This window comes from Varanus komodoensis, unplaced genomic scaffold (genome assembly GCF_004798865.1).
Source record: "Varanus komodoensis strain SLA01 unplaced genomic scaffold, ASM479886v1 scaffold11, whole genome shotgun sequence".
Classification (NCBI taxonomy): Eukaryota; Metazoa; Chordata; class Lepidosauria; order Squamata; family Varanidae; genus Varanus; species Varanus komodoensis.
The window spans coordinates 24,166,795-24,182,750 of record NW_025335317.1 but is presented as its reverse complement, the minus strand read 5'-3'; the positions used below and the strand labels follow the sequence as shown (position 1 = coordinate 24,182,750).

Below are 15,956 nucleotides of genomic sequence, written 5' to 3'. Positions count from 1 at the left end.
CTCAAATATCACCATTGTGATATTATCTAAGGTCCTAACAAGCATATTACCAGATGGTGAATTTCAAGGTCTGTAGAGCATCACAGCTCCCCATCACACCCTAATGCACCTTGTGGTACTGCCATCAGGTCTGTGAGTGCTAGAAGGGGTTAGAGCTGCTGCAACAACAGGAACCAGATGGAAGCCACAGGCTGGGTATCAAAGGCTGCTCAGCAACACTACAGCAACATGGGTTTTGTGGTCCTGATCTGGCCTCTGGCTGGCATGGTCTTCATGGACTCCTCCCAGTTCCTGGCTTTGCCTTTGGTTCTATCACACCTTTCTGGACATCTGATCCTTGCCTGTTTCTGACCTTGTCTTTGCCTCTGGTCCTACCATACCTTGTTAGAACCTGACCTCACCAATTCTTGGCTGTGCCCTTTGTCCCTGCTCCCACCATGTCTTGGTGTGTGACCCTTGCTTGTGTTTTGACTTTGACTCTGGTCCAGCTAGATTCTGCCAAGGCCTCTATCTCTCCCCATTACCCTGGTTCTTGGGCTCCAGTTGTAAATGCCTGCTGCTTATGTCCCAGAGCTGACAATGGCTTTTGGATTTTTTCCCTAAATGGATCAACATGTCTATGGTTCCTTTGCTTGTGGAAGAATATGTTAACCAGAAACATTTCTTTGTGGTTGCTGCCATGCATTCCCAGGCAGCAAGTTATGTACCAGGCAGGACAGGTCTGTACCGTTAGGGTGACAGTTTCCAGTGTGACATGCAATTATATGATGAGCCGTCCCAAACAAGTCAAAAATGGGAGAAATAATGGAAATAATTAGGAAAATGTGTAAATATGCATCAAACCCAGTTGGACTGACATATATATGAAACCATTTTGGAGGCCTGGAATCTGAATTTACAGAATATTTATTCATATGATTTTTTTTTAGTAATCAGTAACTTTATTTCTGAAAAACCCACACATCAGACCAGTAGCCAAAACAATGGATGAGTTCCTTCTACTAAGTGACATATCATTACACATTCCCTTTTAACATCTTAATGATGTCATTATACATTTTATTACGTGCATCAAGACCATACACAAAATCCAAATGATTCCACTCAGGAATGAACTTGGCGTACTTGAGATGTTTTAATTTGGGAATTAAGATTTCAACATCTTCAGGGTCAGAAAGCCAATCTTCTCCACCACTCCAGATCGCAATTGGTACATTCATGTCGCTCACATTGTATTCAGGAGGCTGAATCTTTAATAAATGGGGAACAAAAATTAATCCAAATGAAATAGAAAAATACTGTCTTTTTATACTCAGGGGCAGGCAGCCTCAGCCCCCATAGATATTATTTGACTTCAATTAGACCTAGTCAGGTATAGGCAATGTTGATGGATAACTCCTGGAGAACTTCTATATCCATGCTAGATCTGTCTTAACAGGACCTGCTTGGGACTTCATAGATTCCATGAGAACCATGGAAATGTGTTAGATTATCAGTGGTCCAACACACTTGATCTTTGTCTCAGGGCATAATGGGACAGATCTGGATATGTGTGTGTGTTTAAATCACTATATCATCAAACCACTTACAGACACATTTAATCTTATGATGTCATCCCTCTCTGTATGAGGCCTTTGTGCTATCAAACTGACACAATATCTCCCGACTTCCATCTTTGACACCTTGGTTTACTGACCAGAACAGGTGTATGACTCAATGTAAACATGATTTGACATGCGTGAGAGTCTATGCTTTGACAGTGAAGTCAGCAAAGAAGGTTTACTTTACTGCTTTCATCATATCCTCAAATAAGTGAGGATAAGCTTGAGCTTTTCCAAGTGGTTCAGGGGTTGCTTTATTTACTCCAGGGAATTGATTGCTGAAGGTCTTGTAGAGCTGCTGTGATGAGTTTGGCAAACATTTCAGAGATAAAATCACTCACTTTCATGCTAACCTAAACATAGAATCTGCTGAGGCTTGCAATACGTTGCCTTGTCCTGTGTCACCAGACAGGTAGCATTCTTCAGGTGGGAAACAATGGGCATTTGACCTTATTAATTCTTCTGGATTTCAGCAGCTTTTGATACTAGTGACCATGGTATCCTCCTAAATTAACTCCTTAGATAGGAGCACCATTTTATGGTGGTTTGGCTTTCACTAACATAGTCCATTCCACAAAATAACATTGGGTGAGTGTGCTGGCTGTTGAACTGTGGGACACTATTCTGTCACCAATATCATTTCTGTCATTCTGTCACCAAACATTTATATGAAGCCACTGGGGGTAGTCATTAGAATATATGGGGAAAGGTCCATTTTCAGTTCTATTTTTCTATAATACATGAATCATGCACTGAACTGGTGATTAGATACAGTTACGGCTTGGATAAAAGCAAACAAATTCAAGCTGAGCCCTGACAAGGCAAAGTTCAGTAACTGCATTGTTTACCTGTTCTGAATAAGGTCACACTCACTTTGAAGGATCAAAGTATCTAATCTGCAGTGCTCCTGCATCCATAGGTGTCACTAGAGGTTCACATGACCTCAGTGGCTCAAACGATGTATGACCAGCTTTGGCTGATGTGCCATCTGTGCCAACTCCTATGCACTAGTAATCTTATTATTAGACTATCGTATGCAGTTGCCATGGAGTGGTCTTTGTGCCTGGTTCAAAAGCAGTAGCTAATGCTGAACACAGCAGCTCCTGTTCTGCTGCTCTAATTACTTGTGTCTGATCTAAGTAAAGTTGTTCCAAACATTGCATTCAGGTTTGATCTCAGTAATCTGTAATAACACTATACTATACTTAAATAAAACAAAACATCTCCTGGGAAATGCTTTACCTGATTGTAATGAACTAGGTTTCCGAACAGTCCATAATTAAAAGCTTTGAGCTTACCACTCTGGATGCCCTGCAAACATAAAATAATCTCAAATGTATGATGCATTTTTTGCAAGAAGTACAGTTCCTTAGGAAAATATGAAGGCTGATAGCAAATATTTTTCATTTGTTTCGTAGCAGCAAACTATGTTCCCTCTGCTTTATATGCAGATAACGGGTATAACCTGTGTGGTCCATAGATACAGAGGTGAAGAGCACTGTTCAGGATTATTCAGAAGGCTCCAGATTTGACATCCAGGCACTACTGGGGTTCCCAATTCCATGGAGATCTATGGATAACATGGGATTCCCTTTTGAAAAAGCTGCCACTCAACATATGAGCAGCAGGTGCAAGGAAGCCATATGATCTTTGCAACAAGGTCAGAGGTGCATCCTGTTTCTGCTAACACCATGGAGCCCTTCTCATACTGAGTGAATGGAAGAGGCTAGGTGAAGAATGTGTGAAAAGGAAATTGGCTTGTGCTAGTCGACACACATCGACAGCACTCCAGGGCTTCTGAAACAGAGAATGTGCACCCGAATTTCTAAAGACTCTTTGTCTTCATTTTCTGTTGAAAATTCCTGTTTAGAAGCTCAAGCCCCCTCTCTGCACTTTTTCAGCTGTACAATATCAATTTTTATTACAGCAACTGGAGGTGTACACAGTATTCTATGGTTGGTTGCACCATAGATTAATATAAGGAGAAAAAGATAATTTCCCAAATTATGCTTATGTGGAGCTCGGCTTTTTCACAGTACAACAATGGGTTGACTTTTTCATTCAGTTGTCCACCATAACCCAAGATCATTTTCTTTGTCAGTCAATGCTAGCTCATATCCCATCAGTTAATACTCAAAGTGCCCTTTATATTTTCATACTGTGAATTGCATTTGCCATTTGATGCGTATTCCAGTTTAGAGAGATCCTTTTGGATCTCACAGTTGTTTTTTTAGTTTAATTGATCTAGATAGTTTGGTGTCATCAGCAAACCTAACTATTTTACTGCTCATTCCTAATTGTACTTCATTTATGAATGAGTTGAAAAGCATCAGTCCCAATACAGCTCCCTGTGGGAATGCATTGTTTGCATCCCACCCCTAGAAGATTTTACTATTTATTCCCATCATCTGCTTTCTGTTTCTTTACCAGTTACTCTTGTTATTCCATGACTTCCAAGTTTCATCAGGAGTCTTTGGTGAGGCATTCTGTCACAAGGTTTAGGAAAGCCCAAAAGTCATAAGTGTACTTACTAGAGAATAAGCCCTATTAACTCAGTAGGACTTACTTCTGAGTGCTCATGATCAATATCACACTGTTAATATTGAGCCAACTGCAGCTCAAATATTTAGGTCACGCATTGAGTGGGGATAGAAAATTGTGCCTAAAAGACAGTATTAGTATATTGCTTAAAACAGGGCAAAGTGTGTCAAAAGGAAATGATACTCTTCCTTTAACAGAATTCAACTGGAAGGTCTGCTTTTTGTTTTGTTTGCTTGTTTGCCTCGATGTTATCTTTAAATTTCCATAGACCAATTTGGAACTTGGGTTCCATAGAACCCAAGAACTGGTTCTAGGGTTAAGTGGAAGGAATTCAGCAAAGTGTCCATGGAGTAGTTCCTTCTACACAGAGAAGGCCATGGGCTTACCCACCAGCAGTGCCAATGGGACACCATTTTAAGTTTCTCACACTGCCCCAGAACACCTAACAAAGTCTTGCTCTGAAGCATTGTGGGAAATTCAAATTGTTGCTTGAGGCTGCACATGGCACAGGGAGATCAACTTCTGGGACCCTGGAAACAGCCCAGATATGGCTTGTATTGATAACTGGCTGGAGGCTAATCATGTAGCAGCTCAATCACATACACTGGGCTAAGGGCAGGACAAAATGCTCAGACACAAATAGCTCCTCTCTGTTTGAACCTAGTCCCTTTTGTTGCCTTTACACAGGTTCAAGGGCAACAAATATATGCACAACTGAGATATTACTATGAGAAGTGGGATTGTTGGTGGATGGCAGCTTTAAGAACTGATCTCAAAAGTTAGGCTTGTATCTCCAATGGGCAAGGGGTTTTTCTGCTGGAGGACAGAACAGATATAACCTATATTTGAAAGAGCAGAATTAACAGAAGGACACCAACTCTTAGATATTAAAAAAGTTACCTACATTTGTTTGAAACGTATTATATTATGCCTTATGTTTGCATTTGGTTTCACAGTGTTTACCTGTTTCCAGTGGATCATATTCTGTACTGATGTTCCAGCTGGGACATGAGCTGCATAGACATCTACTCGGCTCTGAAATGTTAAAACAGTTTCTTTTAGTAGTAGTAGTAGTAGTAGTTGTTGTTGTTACTAGTTACATGGATAATCCACCTTTGTCCATCTTGTAAGGAATCCAAGATGGCTTTCATGGCTCTCCTCTGCATTTTCTCCTCATAACAACAATCTTGTGGGCTAGGTTAGGCTGAGAGTCAGTGACTGAAAGTTGCCCAGTAAACTTCATGACTGAGGAGGGGTTGGAACCCAGATTTTCTGAGTTCCAAGTCAACACTTTAAACATTTTCCCTCCATCAAGGGTAAAATTACACATTACCATAATTAAATAGCATGTAGCTGAACCAAGGCTATTCAAGTAGCTCAAGAAGAGCAAGTACATGGAGCAGGTAGTTTCTTTATTATGGAACACCTCAAAGATCTGTCGTTTGCAAGAACCCAACATAAATCTGGATCTGACCCTACTTTCACACTGTATTTCTTAAAAAGAAAACAGAATAGCATATGGAAAGATTGTACGCACCATATTTAGGTTGTCCTCATTAAATCCACACAGTATGAACAGGAGGTTGCTACAAATAGGAGCCAACTCATGTTGGCTGCAGAAGTGAGCAGAAAGTATAGAACCAAAATATGTTTTTGGCAAAAATTCTTTCATTCCAAACAAGATCTGTAAATTTCAGAGACGTGTATTAACTATACAGAATTATCATTATTCTCATTTTTGCAAATGGAGCTATTTTTGTTGTATTCAAAATTTAGAAGTTGTAAACAATGGTACAAGTTATATTTTGTATAATTCCCAGCAAAAGTCTCCAGTTTAAGCACCCCTGCAATGAAATAGACTTTGGGACCAAGGGAGAATATTGACACTAATATTGGGTGTACTTGGGAGAACCATGTTAGCACAGAATTGCCCTGTGGGCCTTTATTCCCATGTCTCTGGGGACAAATAATTCAGGCAGAGTGTAGCTGAGTAATACAGAAAACAAATGCCCTAAATGTGAGTTGGGAAAGTTATATTTTAATAAGAATTTCTATCACTTAATTCTATCTAGAAAGCCATGTGGCCAGGATGAGCACATGGGAAGAACAGCATCTGGCTGCTCGGTACAGAACAGGGCATAGAAGTCCGCACTGGACAAAGTCCCCTTACAGGTGTAATTCTATGTGAATTCAGACAGACAAGAGGCCTACAATTCCCAGCATGCCCCAGCCAGCATGAGCCAGTTTTAGGCCTTTTTCTTGTGCAAACTTGTCACACCAAAGAATGCAAGAGATGGCAAGACACAGAGGTGATGCAGTAAGGGAAGCAGGCCTCACTATTCCTAATGCCCTAATGGTCATTTGAGTGAGACAAAGAGAGGATAGAAAGGAACACCTCCATCTTCTGGTACCTTATCTGACCAAAGGGTCACCCCTACCCATGGCCTTGAGTTAAACTGGCACCCTGCCCAGCTAAGCAGCTCAAAGTTGGCTACTAGTGCACATTTGTCCTCGCAGCCATTGGGCTGAAATACCGCCAGAAGTTCACAAGCATCCCAGATGAGGGCCAGATTCCAACACAACAGGCAAACCTGTAGGGTGAACATTCACAAGACTAAGCAACCATAGGCACATACCTTAATATTTATCTCTGAAAGTAATGCAAGTGCTGTTAGAGGTGTTTTGGCATGTCCAACTGTAGCAACAGGAGCCAAGGCGATGAAAAGTTTGATTTTTGCAGCCAGTTGAGGATTCGTGGAAAAAGCGATAAAGCCTGAAGGGGAGAAAAAAGGAGCAAACTCATTTTCAACTCAAAGAAAGCAAGGCTGTCATTTTCGGGGGGAAATCTGAACAATAGCAGGAAAACTGTTAACTTTTTCAGATTAACAGAAATCATCCTTTCAATTTTTAAAATACTCAAAGTCATACTTCAAAGTGATAATTTATCCTGGTATTAATACATTTTAAAAGTACTTCAATCTCTGCCAGCCAAACTGCAGAAACACACTGGACCGAACGCCTACCATTCCCAGCCAGTGCGGCCAGCGTCCGTGGTGCTTGGGAATAAAGAGAGTTGCAGTTAGGGATGGATGGATGGATGTTGTTCAGCCTCTTCTGTCAGGCATCTTCTGTTCCATCTTAACCTTATCAATGGAACTGGATTTTTTTTAACCAGTTCAATAGTAGATCAGAATCACTCTACTAAACTAATGCACATTTGTGCTAATTAGTTCTCTAAAAATTGTTTCCTTTTAATAGAATTATACTGGATATAAATTCTGAACTGTATAAGGAATAGATTCCAGCTTTTCTCTTACTTGTTCTGCAGAATAATACAGCTATTATGCCTTGATCTGAAGTGGGTTTTTAAAAATATCGTACTTCAATATATTTAAATTACAATACTGATACAAAACTATGATCATGTAAGCAGTGGAATCTGCTCCTGACACTTTGTTTGTTTGTAACCTCATATGGTGGTGATGGGCGAAAGGAGCAGGGGACGGCAGAGGATGAGGTGGCTGGATGGAGTCACGGGGCAGTGGGTGTGAGCTTGGGTGGACTCTGAGGGATAGTGGAGGACAGGAAGGCCTGGAGGAACTTTGTCCGAGGGGTCACAATGGGTTGGACTCAACTTTGCGACTAACCACAAATGGTGGTGATGTGTCCTGTTCTACAGAAGAGAGTCTTCTGTTTGAAGGCCTGTCAGAAGATAATTCTCAATTTGAGGACATCCTCTGTTTGAAGGTATGTCCAGTCCAAGGCAACTTTAAAGGGAAAAACCTTAAGAGTGGAGAATGCAGGCTCTGAAATTGCCAATCAGCACCTGGACAGCAGACTGAGCAAACACACAGCTCAACCAGTCAGAGTCTTCTCCACTAAGATATAGTATATTTCTGTTTAACTTATAGTAATTATCTAAATATATTTCAATCCATCCATGCAAATTAGTATATTTAAATTTCAGGAAGACATGTGCCTCATTTGTCTGCTTTGTTGATGTTGCAGAAGCACCCACTCTTCAATGCAGCCTTTGCATTCTGGACCAGCTGACATTTCGGGGCACTTTTCAAAGACTACTCCATATCTGGCACATTGCAGCAGCCCAAAGGTAATATAATTTAAGCATATCTCATTTCAGCCAGAACCACAGTCTCCAGGTTGCTGGGAGGACCAGCTAAACTTCGGGGGGATGCATCTGGCAAAAGCTGCCACCTGATTATCTAGGAAAAAGGCCAAATTCGGACACAAACCCAAAGTTCAGACAAACTAGCATAGTAAAATGATTTCCTAGATCCTTATATCCCACTGCATTTTGGATGTGTAGAGTGACAAGAAATACAAAACTTTAATATAAGTTCCCCTGAAATAAATTGGATGTACTCTACTATGTATCCTTGCTCAGATGTAAGTTTCATTATTATTATTACATACGTTTTTATCTAGCCTTTTTTTCCTCAGTGAGAAATCGAAGGTCGCCATTCTATCCACACAACAACATCCTTGTGAGGAAAGGTAAGACTGGCCCAAAGTCCCTCAGAATGTTTTGTTGCTGAGTGAGGATTAGAACCTGGATTTCCCAGGTTCCCAGTCCAACACTAACCACCATACCACCTTGGATTTCCCTGAACTATAACTAATGTTAATCCTCCTTAAAGATTCATTAAAACAATAGGATCAACATTTGATACAATCCATTGAATTCAACGGGCCTTATTTTTATGTAATCATATTTAGAATTGCTATTCTTAAATACAAAAGCATGAAGTTAGCCATGCAGCATGCCTTTGAACTTACCAATGGTGGTTCCTTGTGAGTGGCCGATATAATACAGCTGTTGCTGCTTAGTTTTCTGCAGAATAAAATCTACACATGCTGGAAGGTCATATTTAGCCATGTGATCAAAGCTGGAAAAAAAATCTTTTTTGAAAGAGGATACTAAAGCCAACATTCCTTGCTGGAATAACACAGGGATGTCAAAAACCTGCATACTTTTTTTTTTAACACACTGAACACTTTATATTTTAATGAGGCATATGTTAAAGGGGCCCTTACTTTCTCCACTTTCTACCTTACTCATTCAGGCTCAAACTCCCAATGACAGCAGCAGCTCGATTTAAGCTGCCTTTCAAACATCCTCCACCCCACCCTGGGCAAGGTAGGATGTTGGCACCTCCTTCCTGCTTTGCCCCCTTCGCTCTTTCCATGTAGCCCAAAGGGCCTGATCCTGCCTAATCTCAGAAGTTAAGCATGGCCAGGCCTGCTTAGCATTTGAATGGGACACTTGAGGCCTGCATTAAGCAGGGAGTTGAACCCGGATGGCCTTCTAGGCCTCTTCTAGCTCTATGATTCCACTGTGTTCTATTCAGCCAGTCCTGAGGCTCATCAGTTTGCTCAGGAAAGGACTGGGCGCTCTGTCTTACTTGCTTATGTAGATAACAGCACTGCAAGCAAGACACTCAGTGTACTCTCTAACACCCAGCCCCTACCCCAAACTGTACCAGTTTGCTAACCCCGCCCATCTATTTATACATAAAGGATAAAACAAGCATCTACATAAAGTTGAAAATGTGGCATTATTTGTATAATATCTAACTACAGTTATGTGTGACTGAGTGATGCTCTGAACATGTTAATGTTCAGAGGAGAGTGTTAATCCAAGCATGTCAGTAAACAAAAGTAAAGAACCAGTACCAGACAAATAGATCTGTCATGATCACCTGTAGTTAGGTGAAAGACATGCCTTCATGCATAAGCTCTGGGGCTTATTCAATGTGCGTGCAAGGAACAATACGGATTCTAAAAGTTTGATAGCAGATATGTGAAACAGACTCTCAAAATTCCAAAAGGCAGAAAGATTGAGCAGAAGTCTTAACAATCTTCAGCACACCTGATGCTGAGACCAACACAGAATCCTCCAACATGGGGCTGTCTCAGAAGAGTGATCAAAATCTGCTCCCAATTCAGAATGCTTCTATCAGGCTACAGATATTTGCTGTGCAAACCAACCAGCAAACAAGCAGGCTACCTGAATTCCCAGAACTTCGTTGATGTGGGTGAAAGAGTCTGATGTCTTCTGGACCAGTTGTTCCCTCGGCTGTTTCCTAGCCAAACATCAAAGCCAGCATCTGCTAGCATGAAAGCCAGGCTATTGTGAGGAAAATTTTGGTACCAGTTAGCAGCATTAACGAGCAAGCCATGCTGCAGAAATACTACTGGCTTTGGACCTGAAAGAAAGACAGAAATATGTTCAGAGATTTCACTATCAAGTGCCAGACTTATTTGTTCACACCTATCGCTAACAATGCTGTGGATAGTCCAAGAAGTGTTTATTATTTAGTATATGACTAAGTTTTGACTTATATGCAACGTGCATATTGAGATATATTCTTAATTGCAATTAAACTCTTTTAAACTATCATTCTTGCAGTTTTAACATCCCAAAGAGTGCTTGTAAGGCCACCTAGACCTGGAGAATGGCTAGGCCTGAGCCCTGGATCTCCAGCCCTAGTTCCATTCCCCAGAGGCTTAAGGGTACATTGGTGCCAATGCAACATTTTCCCTCAGCTTAATAAACAGAGAGAGAAAATTTTTTTCAAGGGGAATTGCAGCTGAGAGGGAAGGGAGGTTGTTGTTGCTGTTACATGCTGTCAAGTTGTCTCCAGCTTATGACAACCCTATGAATGAATGGAGTCAACCTTAAATCCCCCAAGCTGGAGAAAAATCCCACTTGTGTCAATGATGGTTCTTTTTCTAAAATTAATTGCCATTGGAGGGGGATGATTTCCAGGGGGATCACAGCTGAGAAGGAGATTAACTTTCCTGTGTACTGCCCCCCCCACTAAATCTGCCCAACGTATGACAATTAAGCAGTTGAGAGACAACATTAGAAGCCAGAGAACAAAAATGGAGACATATTCTCGCATCCCTTGTCTGCTTCTGCTGCTTCTTTGCCCAGATCCTTCTAGACTCTCAGTCTGCTCGATGTTGTCCAGTCCTGGCTGCATCTTCCCACCAACAAACCTGCCTTTTCCTTCCTTCTACCCTCCCTCTGTTCTTCCCTTCCTAATATTTTTCCATATTTGCTTTGGTCTACCTCTGAAGCACCATCCTGCAGACCTTATCCCTCCTACCACCTAGACAGAAAGCAAACATTTCAAATGTCCCTAAGGGAATTATGCATTATTTTACTTTAAGTTTAAATTGTAGCAATTATGATTAATGAATAAGGTGATTAACTGAAAGGAAAATGATTAAAATTTGGAGCAGGATTTTTAGTGGCATTGGGAAACTAAGTGGGAGTGAACCCTTCTTTTGCTCCAGGCTTGCTTTTGAATTAGTATTCTTTTCAAACTTTTGAAAATAATTTTGCTGCAAAACTTGAACTTTTTAAGTGTGTGTATGTGTGCAGGAAAGGACTTGGCAAAACCCTAGGCCAATATAAACATCTTTTCTCCTTCCAAACAGTTCAGGACAAAACTAACTATAGTCTTCATTATGTTAAATTGGACAGTTAAGCTGGTTTTGTCATACAAAAGAGAACTATTACAGGAGTTGTTACCAAAAGACACTAGCAAAGTAACAATACTGGTCAATAGGGAAATAGGACTTAATGATAAGAACTTGGTTCCAAATGGAATCCCCCTCCTCCCTTCCCAACCAAAAGGAATTAGCTACACCCTCAGGAAGATTTCTGTAGGTCAAATGGCAGGAACACTAGATGCTACTTAATTGGTATGCCGTTTTGATATGACACCAGCTGATAGAACTGATTAAAATATATCTATCCCTCTCTTGGACCCCAAGGTGATCAAACCGGTCAGTGCTAGAGGAGATCAACCCTGACTGCTCTTTAGAAGGCCAGATGCTGAAGATGAAACTCAAATACTTTGGCTACCTAATGAGAAGGAAGGACACCCTGGAGAAGAGCCTAATGCTGGGAACAATAGATGGCAAAAGAAGAAGGGGACAGCAGAGGATGAGGTGGCTAGATGGAGTCACTGAAGCAGTTGGTGTGTGCTTGAGTGGACTCCGGGGGATGGTGGGGGACAGGAAGGCCTGGAGGAATGTTGTCCGTGGGGTCGCGATGGGTCAGACACTACTTCACGACTAGCAGCAGCAGCAACAACAAATCCCTCTCTGACTTTGCCTGCTCAAAAGCACTTTCCTCTGAAACAAAAGTGTGTTGGTTCTCACCAGCCACTTAGCTTATCTCTGGGCCTGCTGACCTTGCCATTTCAGTTAAGAATTCCAAACTCACCTCTCCTTCCACTTCTGATTCAGATTCCAAGGTAACAATCTTGGAAGGCTACATTATGGATGAAGTGGGCTTAGTCCCTTCACTACCACCCACCCTCTTTTTCCCCCAGTCAATTTCAAAATAATTTTAATTGAAGAACTACTGATTTAGGATAATCTACAGCAAGAAGCACATTCATGGGATAATTTATTTTGTTTGAGATTATTTGGATAAGAAATCCATTGGCAAGCTTTGCCTTTAAAATTCAAATACATTTTAGTACTTCTGCATGTGTATAAGCACATATACATAAGCATATGCATATTTTATGTAATTTTGCATCTGATCATGCTTACAGCATCTCATTCATTCTGTGGTCTGTAGCTGCACAACAGCAGAAATAACATTTCCTGCTGAAAAAGTATAGTCATTCTTCAATGTCACGATGTTCGAAAGGAAATGATAAGAACTTCAAAAGCCAGCTTATACCTGTGTGCGTACTGTTGAATCTGCCATGGGGAATTCTGAATATAGTAAGAATATACTTGTCTTTTGTCACAATGTCATATACTTCACAGGGATATTTCCAGTATGTGATAAGCTCTTTCTAGAGAAGAGGAGAGGAAAATCAATTTAAAAGTGTTTAAATCCTGTGGAAAATTTTCATATAAAAGGTGTCAGCAGGCGGCATGAGCAGGTGAGTGCCATGGCCCCAGAGGTCCCACAATGCCTAGTTTTGTTTTTGTTTTGTGATTTGGACAGAAGAAGCCAACAAGATCCTTGGAGTATAAGTAGGACAGAACTTTGATTTCTTAGTTATTATTTACACGTACTGTTGCATCATGCATCAGTGGGACTGGGACAGGGACAGGGACAGAGAAGCCCAGTGGGCAGACTTATGTCCATGCAGGTTTATGTAAGGTGAAGCCCTACATAACATTTTGTCTGAGGGTGGATCATCCCCACTCTGCTCCAATTATAGGCAAATGAAATTTCAGTTCCCCTGGGCTACAAACTCCCCTTTTATTTTATTTTTATTCATACTAAAGTTGTGATGTACATAAATGGAACCATTTTATGCATGTGCACCTAAGATTCTGTGCCAGAGAAAGCAGAGAACATGCCCATCCTGGACCAGTTGGGAGAGCATGGGGAAAAATATCTTTCCTGGACTCCATTTAGATGGCTAACCCATGCCTGGGTTTTCCTGATCTCTGAGAGTGGGTGGGTTGCGCTGCCTGGCTGACTGAGGCCAAGCCACAGGTGAGTGTGGTGAGTGGGCTTGTCTTTTGCTCTTTACACACTGTTCAGATAGATTTGTCCATTTCTGAGGAAGAGGCGGAGGAGGAGGAGGAGGCGCAAGAGGAAGAGCAGGAGTTCACTGATTCAAGGTGACCTAGTGAAGTTTCTCAAGCACCGCATGGGAATCTGCTTGCTTTGGCAGTAGGGGAAGGGTTTTCAGGGTCGGAAGAGGAGAAGATGCAAGACCTAGTCCTTGACCCAGTAAGGAGGGGATGGGAGAAGTGCGCTGCACCCACTCCAGCATTCCCACCATCTAGCCCTCAGGAAGCAAAAACCACCCTGAGCGTGGAGTCAGAAACTTTATTGAAACAGAGGGACACAGAGGGAAGTTTTCAGTTTGAATTCTTTACATGGGCCAATGCCTCTTCCTCAGCTTTAGCAGAAGACTATTTACAGTTCATACTATTCTGTAAACTGTCAAGTTTCAATAGAATAATTGTACTTCAAAGAGTTCACCTTAAACAGAAGGAAAAGAGGGAAAGAAGGAAGGACCAGCTCATGGCAGTGAGCAATATTGCTGGACTCTTACACCCCAAATAATCTCAAGATGTGCTGTATCTTTCTAGATGTTACTCAATTTCTTATCACAATGGCTGAGAGGACATGACTTTCTTTCCCAGGGACCAGAAAGACCCCCAGGTGCCACACAGCACTGCTAACAGGACTCTAGATAGCAATGCCAATTCCTGCCCTGCAACGTCACCCTGCTGCAATATGACAGTTTGGAGGAAGCTTTTTGATGAAAGAAGAAGACAACATTGGCTGCAACAGCTGCCAAATTTCCTTTCCCCTGTGTGAGAGAAGTCCTCTTAGCCCAGCCGTTGACACAATACCTCTTGCACAATTGCCTCTCCTTGATGCCACCTACCAACACCCCCCCAAAAAAACCTTCCCCCCAAGCTTTTTCCTAGCTGTGAGGATTGTGCATACTAATTAAAGGGGAGGGGGTAGAGCAAGTTCATGCCTGCAGTTCCACAATTTCTCTTACATACCCCCAAAAATTCAATTTTGACAATGACACTCAGATGAAATGGTTTCAGTAAAATCCCTATCTCTGCATCGAAATGGTATGGGACAGGACCAGTTGATAACTAGAGTGACTGCATGCAATTTCAGGGGTCAGTTCTTGGGCAACCCCCCTTTCAGAATGTACCAAATTACTCCCTGATAGACGCTTCCAATTTGCTTTCCATTATTCTTCCTTGGGGATATTCTCTTTTTTACTTCACTTACAGCATTCAGAGTGGCTTCGGGATCAACATGGTCACTGAGAATTTCTCCGTGGATTAACAGAGAGCCATTAAGCAAGCACATGAGAACTAGAATCGACCACATCTTTGGTTTACCTGAAAATATGTTGTATTAGCACACAAGTATGATTCTCTGAACAATTTCATAAAGTTTAACAATATTTGAATTATATTCCTAGGAAGCCAAGTTACCAGAAGAATCGTCTCCTCCCATTTACACTTCCCTAGACTCTCAGCTTGTCCTCAGCAGTTCTTCCGCTGGAGCTCCTGCCAAAGAATGTGAGGCAGCGAGCTGAGGGCATTTTCTCATTGTGACACCCCAGCCATGAAATGTGCTTCACAGAAAGGCTTGCCTGGCACCTACATTTAACCTGGTACCAAGTGAAGGCCTTCTTATTTTTTGGGATGACAATGATGACTATATCACATTTATATCCAGCCTTTTTTCTCTCGTGAAGAACCTGAGGTGGCTCCCGTTGCTCCATTTTACCCCTGCAGCAACAGCTCTGTGAGGCAGGTTAAGCTGAGAGTGAGTGACTGGCCCAGCCACCCAGGGAGCTCCATGGGCAAGTGGGGATGAGAACCTGGATCTGCCAGCCCCACCCCCCCAGCCTACGCTTCTAAAATTATCACACCACACTAGCTCTGAAGTCTTTTCACTGTTCTCATGGTCCTGTTTCAGCACCAGAAAGACATGGATGAAGACATGGAAGATCAAACCCAGACCTTAAAGAGTTAAGCCCTCAGTGCTTAACTGGATGGATGGATCCTGTTGGGTCTATTTTCACCCACACCAGAACATTCCTGTTCTTTTGCATTCACTTTATGAAATTGTGCGATTGTGCACATTTTGGTAACTTCTAATCAAAAAAGACAAATGGGATAAAACCATTACGGTGTTCCACAATGCTCATGAAAAACTAGGTAAGTTAACTCTGGAAATGACTATTCTTGTCTTCAGTCAGGGGACAAGCAGATTAAATGAAAATCTGCTTTGAAGTAGATGTGCTTCTGGACATACAC

The 15,956-nt window shown here is 41.7% G+C and overlaps 1 protein-coding gene across 1 annotated transcript; it reads right to left on the bottom strand.

Moving 5' to 3' along the window:
- Positions 1-990: 990 nt before the first annotated feature.
- On the bottom strand, positions 991-15,418 carry LOC123018216 (gastric triacylglycerol lipase-like). The gene is made up of 10 exons (XM_044420074.1): positions 15,298-15,418; positions 14,917-15,035; positions 12,871-12,988; positions 10,171-10,369; positions 8,940-9,049; positions 6,779-6,915; positions 5,680-5,826; positions 5,106-5,177; positions 2,844-2,912; positions 991-1,250 (listed from the first exon to the last, which is right to left on the bottom strand). Exons 1-10 carry the CDS (start codon positions 15,416-15,418, stop codon positions 1,017-1,019), a joined length of 1,326 nt encoding a protein of 441 aa, XP_044276009.1. The 3' UTR covers positions 991-1,016.
- Positions 15,419-15,956: the final 538 nt, after the last annotated feature.